At 52.7% G+C, this 11113-nt stretch overlaps 2 protein-coding genes across 2 annotated transcripts; both read right to left on the minus strand.

The window, feature by feature from the left end:
- Positions 1 to 1756: 1756 nt before the first annotated feature.
- On the minus strand, positions 1757 to 2693 carry PG985_015553 (versicolorin reductase; the record flags this gene model as incomplete). The annotated part of the gene is made up of 2 exons (XM_066835319.1): positions 1757 to 1791; positions 1889 to 2693. 2 exons carry the CDS (start codon positions 2691 to 2693, stop codon positions 1757 to 1759), a joined length of 840 nt encoding a protein of 279 aa, XP_066676522.1.
- A 5087-nt stretch (positions 2694 to 7780) lies between these two features.
- PG985_015554 (uncharacterized protein) lies at positions 7781 to 11113 on the minus strand (the record flags this gene model as incomplete). Its single annotated transcript, XM_066835320.1, has 7 exons — positions 7781 to 8855; positions 8913 to 9022; positions 9078 to 9115; positions 9177 to 9273; positions 9329 to 10558; positions 10715 to 10798; positions 10904 to 11113. 7 exons carry the CDS (start codon positions 11111 to 11113, stop codon positions 7781 to 7783), a joined length of 2844 nt encoding a protein of 947 aa, XP_066676523.1.

An 11113-nucleotide genomic window follows, 5' to 3' on the forward strand; every position in this document is an offset into this window, starting at 1 on the left:
CACTCAGACACCAGAGGGAAAAAAAGACTGGTGACACGTATATACTCGTTGCAACAATGTCTTGAAGCATTTCGTTTGCGGGCAGACAAGACGACATGGTAGTGCTGCAACTACTTGAGACAAACTCATGTCGACTCTGCATTGACAGATGCCATCGCCCAGTCCGCAGATGCGATCGCCCGCTTGACTGGTTTACGAGCAGCGCCGATATAACCTGGTCGCATATGAAAACCAAACGGAGATTTTACCTGCTCTCCCGTTGGCCTATCAGAGGGAATGATGAGGCTCCCCTGACCCCTAAGGTGCGTCTGACTCGCGGCAATCGGGTGCGTGAACAGGCGAAAACCCCCATTCTTGGTACCAAAATGGCATCTTGATGCGTAGCAAGGTCCGTTGGAGAGAGATAATTATCGCTGCTAAGATCGGACTTGTCTATGGGCTGTTTGTTGTGCTAGAGTCACACCCCCTATACGATATAACAACATAGCACCCATGGATTAATTGTTATCCTTAAAGGCCCAATGCATTTAGCAATGACGCTTCAGCGCGAAAGGCTCAATCTAACTATAGATGCTCATAGTCGTTACGGAAGGCTAACATGGGCTTCGGGCGGAGCTACACGACAGGGTTCCCGAGTAAGCTGACTGATCGCGGAGAGCTACTGTCAAATGCTTAGTAGAGCCTCACATGCCTGCCAGGAGTTCCAAGTTTTGGAGAGTCAACTGATGGGATGGCGACGGACCTCCGAACCCGCCAGCACGGCTCCACGGGCAGCCTGCCACTTGTCCCCGTACTTCCTTTTTCTCGGTGGTGTCACGACATGCCTACAACACGTGGCGAGCCAACCCAGATTCTGCTCTCGCTCGCTCAGCCACTCGCAATGGTTGGATGAGGGCTCATGGCTCGGGCACGGGGATAAGGAACTGCTCCACACCCCGCGATGTTGGGCAACGACTTGACTAGGGCCAGCCTGGTTCTAAATCGGCTTCTTTCTGTCCTATTGGGTCGCAAGGGAATGGCGTGCATGAAGACGTTCATGGGCCTATTATTGGCTGTGCCTGGATGAGTGTAGAGTTGCGGCCGCGATGTTCGCCACTGAGGGTGAAGTGGGTGGGACTGTCTGCTGCTGGGGGTTGACTCCTTCCATCATCGTGGGCCCATGCATCGAACGCAGTTCGGCTCGTCTAAATGAAACGCATACCGCTTATCAAGCTTACATCCCGTGATGACAGGCATATATGCCAAGCGATATAGATTAACTGATGGTCGATCATATCTTGGGGCTTCGCGATAAGATGTCTCATGGAACGACCAACAAAAATGGAGCAGGAAAGTGCGAGGCGGTGCATGCTGACGGTGAAAAGGAAATATCTTCAGGCGTGATGGTAAAAAGACAAGGGCGGGATTATGCGCTATAGTACCATTGTATCATTTGGAAGGTAGGTGATGAGCAGAAGCAATAGTCTTTAGCATGCAAAGAAATCTCATCAACTCCAGCGATGCATCCGGCCGTGAGCATAGAGAATCTATTTTGGCATTGACCGCTTCTTTTCGTGAAACCAGAATTGCTATTGATAATATACACGCGTGTTAACTATCAAGTAATATAATGCCTTTTTGCTATTCCGGGGCCAGGCCTCCTGCCAACTCGTAAATAGGGGGGGGATGTCGTCCTATCATGGCTAGGAGGATCCACGTATATGTCATTCCCTAATCCCCACACTCCGACCAACCGGCACAGCTTAACCGGAGAGACTTAGACACCGCCACCAGAGCATCGGATGACTTGGCCTAGAGTGAGGTAAGGGTTGTTGTCAGCTTACATGGAAAAATTATCCGGGAGATGCAGGTGGGTATGTATGCGGGGAAGGGGGGGAGGAAAACTTACCGTTGATCCACTCGCCCTCGTGGCTGACGAGGCAGTAGACGGCCTTGCCAATGTCCTCGGGGGTGCCGACGCGGTCGAGGGGGCAGAGCTTGGCGAGGCCGGCCTTGATGGTGTTGATGTCCATGCCCTCGTGGCCGCCGGGGACGTAGTGCCACGAGTTGGCGTCGAACATGTCGGTCTGGATGCCGCCGGGGGCGATGGCGTTGCAGGTGATGTTCTTCTTGCCGCAGTCGACGGCGAAGGAGCGGGTGAAGCCCTCGACGGCGGCCTTGGAGCCGGCGTAGAGGGCGTGGTTGGGGACGCCGGCCATCTGGGCGGCAATGGACGAGGTCAGGACGATGCGGCCGCCGCGGCTGCAGTGCTTGAGGGCGTTCTGGGCGACGAAGAACTGGCCGCGGCAGTTGAGGTTGAAGACCTGGTCGAAGAGCTCGGGGGTGACCTCGGTCTCCTCACACCAGACCTCCATGCCCGAGTTGGAGACGACAATGTCAATGTGGCCAAAGTGCTCCATGGCGCGCTTGAAGAGCGAGGCCACCTCGGTGGGAACCGAGATGTCGGCCTGCATGGCGACCGACTTGGAGCCCATCTTCTCCAGGGCGGCGACCACCTCCTCGGCGGCCGAGGAGCTCTTGGCGTAGTTGACCACGACGGAGGCGCCGCGCTTGCCCAGCTCCATGGCGATACCCCGGCCGATACCGCGACCGGCACCGGTGATCAGCGCCACCTTGCCGGCGAGGGGCTTGTGCTGGGTGTAGGCGCTGTCCATGGTGTTGGAGGTCATGTCTTGGGTAGCGGAAGGGGCCATTTTGTAGTGTTGTGTTGGTGATTGTTAATGACTGTGTAAGTGAGAGATGGTAATGGCAATGATAGAGAGGTATGGGGCGATAGATGATGAGGATGGAAGAATGGAATGATCGAAACGGCCAAGAGTGGACCAGACGGTTTTCCCTTTATAAGGAAGAAGGGAGATGGATGTGTCTTGGGGTCTCCGGTGGTTTGCGTGCCATGTTTGGGGAAAACTGTCGGACGAGTTGCTGGACAATTACGGACGGACCGGATCTCACTGACGTTTTTGCGATGTGGAGAGAGCCCGAGGGGAGAGCCCAAGGGAGCCCGAGAGCGCCCCTTCGCAATGCGATTGCGCCCGGCCCAAGCTCCGGCGGAATCTGAGCGAGTCAGTCTCTATACCATTGCGTTTGTGATGCGAAGCCATGTCGTACAAGCAAACAAGTTGCCAGTATAGTCGTGAGTGATCCAAATGCGAATAGACTGTCGGCATGGTTCCCTCTGTAAATACCATCTTAGCGACTGAGCTTAGGCTTTGCACTTTTTTCCCTTTTGAGACGATCGAGGGTCAAAGCACCAACATGATTGGCCGGCGCCCGACAGCTCCCCTGTCCATCCACTAAGCAGCTCCAGGGCCCCTCGCTAAAAACAGAGGTGCTGCTTGAGCATCAATCAGCCCCCAACGGACCTCCGGTTGGCCAACGCTATTGGCCAAAGGATGTTCCTCCGTACACTGGTCCTTCTTACACTGGCATAGTGGGTAACCATTTTCATATCTGATAAGGTTGCCCTGGAAACCGCAACTGCTTCTCTATCACCCATGCCTAACAAATATACGAGCTACCCCTATCTTGACTCTCCAAGGCTTCTAAATAGGGGTAGCTCGTATATCTTCACATCACATGTCATTATCAGACGCAAAGCAGACTCGTGGGCTGTTGGCATCAGCTCACTGATGTCGAACACAGTCCGACAGTGCAGATTGCGGCGAGAACGCTGTCGCTTGCGCTGACAATGTGCGTACCTGCCACTTGCGACTGTCAATCTCATCTTTGCGATTTGATGGATATTGGCGACAATCAATCCATGGTGGGCGAACCCAGTAGTCATTCCGCCTACCACGTTTCAATTCGCGTCTTCTGTGCATCTTGCGAAGCGAAAACTCAGTGAATGGCCCATTGATGGCTGCAAGGCATGTTGTGTATAGCCGAGGCTATCACGCCACTCGAAGACGACCATTCTCCCTTCTGACGGAGGCTCTTTATGATGCAGGCACCCTCTCGCGATACGAACATCGAATCCTGGGGGTATCGGCATGATGGTGTCAATGCCATTTCCTGGAAGACCAAAGACACGTCCCTGGTGGTTGATCATACATTCTGGTAGCAAGCAATGCAGGACCACGCAGTCGTGAGGGCTCTGAACATGTTAAATGACCAGTTTGAGCTCCTGGTGTAACTGATGGCCGTGTATCCCCTTTGTACACAGACAGACCTGGACCGATTGATCATGTTATCTTTGAGCCGGCCATATGCCTCCAGTTCCAAGGCGTGCCTACTCACGTATATTGGCTACTTTGTCCATGACGAGGCTCTGGTGGATATAACACCCGGCTATGATGCCGGCACATGCTATACGGATACGCAGCAGATAAGGGAAAACCCTTTGGTGCGGGGCAGGGAGTATGCATGATATGCTCGCATCTTGTTGCCAAAGTATTCCATCAGCTGACAGCTACCGGTATGCTCATACGAATGCATCGTACGATACCTCGTTGATTATCCCCTGGGTGCTAGATACTGGGAGATGTATCTGGTCATTGATTCGCAGGCAGTGAGGTCTACTTGGGAATGTATCTCGTCCAGTGAATCGTCGTGGGAGTCACAGAGAGGAACGGCAAAACCTTCCTCGTACTTTCTCCCGGTTTGGCAATGGTTCGGATAGTGGCATGGTGCCTGAACAGGTTCCTGAATCAATTTTGTTGTTGCGTGTTGCGCATCGGTAATGAGCGATGTGACGGTAGCAAGCCACAACTGAAATGGGCTGTCGGGAGTGGCAGTTAGTTCCATTGCTGGGAAGAAACGCCACACACATCAAATACGATGCCAAGTAGCAATGGAAAGCAGCCAACAAGGTTGGAAGGAGGCGGGCCGTCCTTTCTTCAGCCAAGCGATGGGTTGGGGGCGGGTTGGTTCGTGATGGAAACTTGCCGGCGGCCCTGTTCCGCCGCTCTTCAGTTGCATTGAACTGTCAGATTGCGGGGGGCTGTGAGGGCTGAGAGACCCGCTTCCCACGCTGGAGAGAAACAGAATGGAGAATGGGGTCCCATAAAATGTGGCTCGTGCGGTACCTGGAAGGACTCGAAGGCATCGATCGTTTATCTTTCAATGCTCCTTCCCTAGATGTACGCCCACCTGTCGTATTAGCCTTAGTTGACATTGTTATCGGTTTCGCACAGCTTACAATAATTTCTAACTACATGAAGCTCGGTTTCCGGTCAGACGAGAGTAGCAGGCACTTGTGGATGGGGACGATGTGCCGCTGCCTCGCAGACTACGGTAAGTATACGACACGATTTCGAGCTGAGCCGAACTCCCGCACCCATGCTCTTCTTCTCTTGACAGCAAGGTGATGGATGCCTAGAATCGGAGTCGCCCTATCACCAACTTACAACGAGCTATCATTGATACCGGCCAGCCCTGACCGGTTTCGTATATGTAACATACCTAACGTTCCTTCTTTCTGGGTTCTCCATCACAGACATACATGCCTTCACATGTACGCATGAGACACACCCGCATCAATTACACACCACACCTTTTCGGCCTGTACCGTACCGCCCACCCTTCTTCTCCCACCGTAACGAGAGCGAGACCTCGCTTCGTCGCGCATTGCATATGCACCCGCCTGCATGCATACTACCTACACCAGGGCCATCATCGCTCGCCCGCCCGCGCCGGTGGGAACCTTTAGGTATGTAGAACCAACTAACGAGGGGCCGGTATCGCCTCGCTTAGGCGCCGCCCGAGAACATCGACCGCTTCTGAGAGGCTGTATGTGTGTGTGTGTGACGTGTTACCAAGAATCCAGGGGTCCTCTCACTACTGCCTCTTGCTTTCTGCCTTGTGACCGAGATGCAGAGACGGAGGCGGAGATGCTTTGCTGGCCGAGAGAGGCAATTAGAGGTTCTTTGTACGAGCCCACGCAATCGGATCTCACAGCGGCCCAAGCCCACTTACACGCACACACACACACACACACACATGCTCGGCGCCAGGATTCGCCTTTCCTGTAGCGGAAGAACTTGTGCACATAGTTGTTCCTTACGGATCATCAACGCGGAGTCAATTCGCCCCCTTTGTTGTTGGTGCACCTTCTCTCTTTGTTGTGTCTTACAGTTTGGCCGCCCCCGCTCCCTCGTACGCCTGGTCAGCCTGCACGAGGTAAGAGAATCACGATATGCAGATCCCAAATTTGGGGGTAAGCAGGAGGAGCTTGATGTGGGGTCAGTCAAATCAACGACGGCTGTTGTTTGCTACACAAGCAAATTATCCATGACAGGGCTAGATCAGATCATAGATCACGGGCGATATGGCATGTACATACATCAACGTACATGAGATAGCGAGCTCTCTCCGGTCAGAGCATTGAGAGTTACGGGACCGAAAATGTACCCGAACGAGGCCACAAAACCCGAACGAATGAACGAGTCGTCAGTTATGTTGTTGAGGCTTAGTACCTTTGGGGAATGGATAGATAGACTTGCGGTCTGCATGAGACATACATATGCCTGAGGGTGGATGTTTTCTAATCACCTCGCGCATCCACATCGATCTGTGCATCAATCAGTAAGCGAGATCAGAATAAGGAAACATGTCCTCAAAAGAAGTCCTAGACAAGTTGTCTGTCGTCATTTCGGTCAGGATGCCGAGGGCTATACCTTCTTCCACGCATTTCGATTTCGACTTTGCCCCGAGGTATTCGCAATACTGATTGGTCAGCTATACTTGTCCGCGCTTGTTTTGGGGTGTGTGTGTGTGTGTGTGTGCGCGCGCGCGTTTGTGTGTGGATATGATGGGGGAATAAGTAAGCATGTAAGCTTGCCTGGCCTGCATGCTCGTCGGTCGATCTGTGTCGTGATTCGCCCGCGAGGCCAAAAAGAAAGTGTTGATGCTCCAACAACATCGTATTGAAACTCTAACAGCCGTCTTACCTGGATCCTTCTTTCCTCGGGATCCCAATGCCGCTGGTGTGATTGGCTCCCAGCTTCAACAGATTGAGGAGGTGTCTGGATATACCTACACACACTCACCCACTCTTCACCTCGTAAGGTGAAGACGATTGATCCACCTATCCACCATTGCTTACTGCCGCAAGTGAGGCTATGCCTTCTCCTAGGTGACGGGAGCTTCATCCCGATATAGATAGATTTTAGGCTACCACATTCGTCCGGCGACTTTGCCATGCAACCTCGCCAGGACTGTTGGCGACTAGTGTCAGTATGAGCCACGGTTCTGTTCGAAGTATACCCAATGCGCAATGACGAAGCCCAGTAGGCCATGATAGTGAAAAGAGTTTGGGTGGCGTGGTGGGATGAGTAAGGAACATACACGTTGAAGGAGCATCGTTTCACGACTCCCAAAGTTCAGTAAGGAATTAGTAACCAAGCTTCCTTGCAAATCAAATGTGTATTGTGGTATCTAAGAATTATCTATCTATCCTCATATATACAGTAGAAGCAGAAAGTCCTGAAGCACGTGGAGATGGAGTCTCATCCCTGCTGGCAGATAATCATGTGTACGCCGGTAAGGGGATCTACTCTTCCATAACTCTCCTCTCATATGCATGTGTCTTCAATGTTCTTTAGGGACGGCCGGTCGTATCGCCGTGAGCTACAAAAAATTCGTCCCCATCACCAACCGACCGGCTGGACCTAGCCGGGGTAACCATGCCGGAATCCCCTGAACCCCTGAACGCCAAATAATTAGAAGGTAGTCCTGAACTCCGAAGTATGAGAACCGTCGCGGTGAATGTATGCTTGCAATGTATAGCGAGAATGAAGCGTGCCGCTGGTATGGTAAATTATGCAGAGTAATGGTCACATCACTAAACTGAGGTCGATGTAAGCCCATCAACCCTCCAGTTATTCCCTAGGGCGAGGAGCTTCCTCTTGATACCGTCGCTGAGGCGGCAGCTAACTCCCTCGTCGATGGACTTGGCGGCGTAGAGCAGCACCTCCGTCGGAGTGTCCAGGGTGGTAGTGCTACCATCGCCGCGGGAAAGGACAGGGATTCCATCCCCGTTCCATAAGTAGGCAATGACTGCAGGATCCTCGGGGGTGACCTGATCAATGGCCACGAGACTCCCCTCGTCTCGCTTCTGGAAGTTGGGGTCTAAACGAGAGACGCTATCTGTCCAGAGGATCAACGCGGCGCGGTAGAGAGCGGCACTCCACCATGTCGGGCGCCTGTCAACAGGCATCGTTCTGATGAGACGCAGGACTTGGCCGCAGTGGAAGATCGACTCTTCACGTTGGTAGATGCAACGCTTGTGCCGTAGGGATAGCTCCCAGTATGATCCGTCAAAGCCCTCCCGGCGAGCTAATCGTTCGATCTCGGGAAAATTGGTGACGGCATTCAGAGAAATCAGGTGGTATAAGACCAAGTTGGTCTTGCTGACGGAGCAGCTGGGGTTGGAGTTGTACACTGCTATGGATAGTTCATACCAGGACTGCAGTAGAGCCTGGACCTCTTCGAGGCGCAGCATTGTGGACGCTTTGGTCACTGTTCGGGATGCTGTGCGACGGGTGCTCAGTACGTCCGAAAAGCAGGATAGCATCTGCCTCAGGTGGCACAGGAGGCTTTGTAGGGGGTGGAGTAACAGGCGGAGTTGATGAGCGGATAAGGTGCTTTGCCTCCTTGACAAGTTTTCGTGTAAGAAATCCTGGAATACATCGTAGAGAGAAGGGCTGAGAGACGGCGTGTTAAGCAGTTGGGGGTTGACATTGGCCGTGCAGCCGTAAAGCGACTGCATGGCTTGCTGCCACTGCTCGGCATTGGCCGACATCCAGAGAAGATCTGGACCCGGAAGCGGTGCGCATAGCTCGCTGATGTTGAGTATAGGTGCTGTGTCATGGAACAGACTGAGTTCCTGGTCGACCATGACCCAGTTATACACCAATCTTGTCGCGATGTCAGAACAGCATACCTACAATAACAACTCAGAATTCGGGGCATACCTGTTTTGAGTTTCACGAGCTAACCAGTCCCGCCACTGCAGTTCGAGCGAGCCGTGGAAGTTGGGTATCATGGCGGGCTGCGCATCCAACATGCCAGCATGTTTCAACATCTAAAAAGGCACATTAGGTAAATGTCGAGTGTTGGGCTTTCAAGAGTTTACTTACAGACAGGTACATGCCTCGTTGACCCAGCGAAATGTCCACTTTCGGATGAATTAGTACTGGATCCTTCACGGTCATCATCTCGGGGCAGTGTCGACTTACTCAACCACTTGTCACCACTCCAGGCCCCGAGGAGTGTAAAGAGCAAGGAACAGCGCACGGTAATGGGGTCTGCGCACATTTCGATATCCTTCTCGATCTAGTGAGTTCGAAGTCAGCACTTGTTCAGAAAAAGGAATAAGCAGGGTACCCACTATATCGAAAAGACTGATGCGACATGTTTCCACCAGTCCTGCACTCAAAGCTCTGGCTTCAGCAGTCGGTACAGCCGAAGCACCTTGTGCAATCATCAACAGAACAAGCAACGTGGAGGCTTTGTTGTTCTGGACCATCTCATTGGGATCCACGCAACCTGTGGAAACCAATGAGTAGAAGAAGGACAAGCTGCGTACGTAGCTTCGCAAGAAGTACTCCAGTATCTTGGAAGGTGGGAGTACCAAGAATGTCGCCAGGCCAGGGCCCGAGAATCGGTCCTTGTTGTACCCGCTTAGACCTCCTCGATGTATCTCAAGGGCCTTGTGCAAGAAGGTTTGTGTTATCGCCAGCATATTGTCCCTAGTCCTAGACTGCAGTGGTACCACCGAGGCAAGATCGGCCGCATCCCAATCAACCTGCTCTAGGTAACGCTCAAGTGTATCCCATGTATTTTCTTGTTTGCTCTTTTGTTCCAAGCTCTCGAGGTGTACGATGGCGGTGCGAGGGCAAGTGCCGGAATACACTGGTGGGGTGCATCGGGCCAACGGCCAAGCAGCTTCAGCGGCAAGGACAACTTCGAGGTCAGCGGTATCGTTGGGACTTGAAACGGCTACATCTGTAGGCTTGACTGTCGGTTCATATTCGCCATTCGACATGATGCTGGTGCTCGTGCTTCGTGTGTGGATAGAGCCCCTTGATGAGCTCATCTGTTCTGAGTTAGACGAGGCGTCGCTCATCTCAGCAAAAGGTGGCATAGGTACATCAGTTGTCCCCAGCGGTAGATTTGTTGCCGGGTACATGTCGTTTAGGTCCAATGAGTACTCGGGCCAAACAAGCATATCGTTATAGTTGTGGTCTTGGTGGAGAAAGTCGCTTCCCAACATGAGCTCATCTAAGTCGACTTTGGCATGCGGAGATGGGAAGTTGCTCTCGGTGCCTGGGTGGGAGTTCGCCGGCGAATCGTTCTTGTGAGTGTGAGGGCTCTCACCCTGTTGTATCCTTGGGTCTATAGTACTAATAGCGTTGGGAGATACCATCGGCTTTGCTATAGAATCTTGTTTCATGCCACCATCGAGATCCATAAATGCCGGGTTCATTGTAGTGTTGACTGTGACTTGGGGTACGGGCGTCTGGTTTTGCAAAGCCGCAGCGGCTCGCAAGGCCGCCTTGGAAGATCTAGTCGACTCTCGAATTAGTTTTGTCTGGGGGAATTCCCACTCGCAGTAAGGCTATATGGTCGCAGCGTACCGTCTTGCGAATCTGGCTGCGCATGGTAACCCTTTGTCGGCACACCGGGCACAAGGAACTCGCTTATCACAGCCTGTCTACTCGTGGCCGTCCAGTCAGTATCTTTTACGAAAACAGATATGCAAGTCTCAAGTTACCTTTGCCTGTGCGCAATTCAGACAAGCAATGGGTTGCTTTCCAACGACAGTAGGAGGTGCCCCGGGGTTGGTGTCCAGGGCTGGCTGTTCATGGTAAGTAGAGAAGTGGCCTGGGTAGTGGCTCGATTAGTTTTGCTGCTCTCACATACACTCATTCGCTGGGCAGTCACATCCAGGAAGCTCACGTACGTTGAAGAAGATCCCTTCTTGCGAATGAGAGCTGGCAGCTCTGACAGCGATGCGGCTTGACGTTGGTATGAACTGGTATGTGACGCTCAAGATGCTCCTATAGAAGAGACTCCTGTTAGCAACATGAGAGCTGGCAGGGTCACCAGTTAAGTACGACTTGTGTACCTTCCGAGTGAACTGCTTGCCGCAGTATGCACAGTAGACGACCAT

This window comes from Apiospora marii (genome assembly GCF_038362585.1).
Source record: "Apiospora marii strain CBS 49790 chromosome Unknown utg000013l_segment0_segment0, whole genome shotgun sequence".
In the NCBI taxonomy this organism is placed as follows: Eukaryota; Fungi; Ascomycota; class Sordariomycetes; order Amphisphaeriales; family Apiosporaceae; genus Apiospora; species Apiospora marii.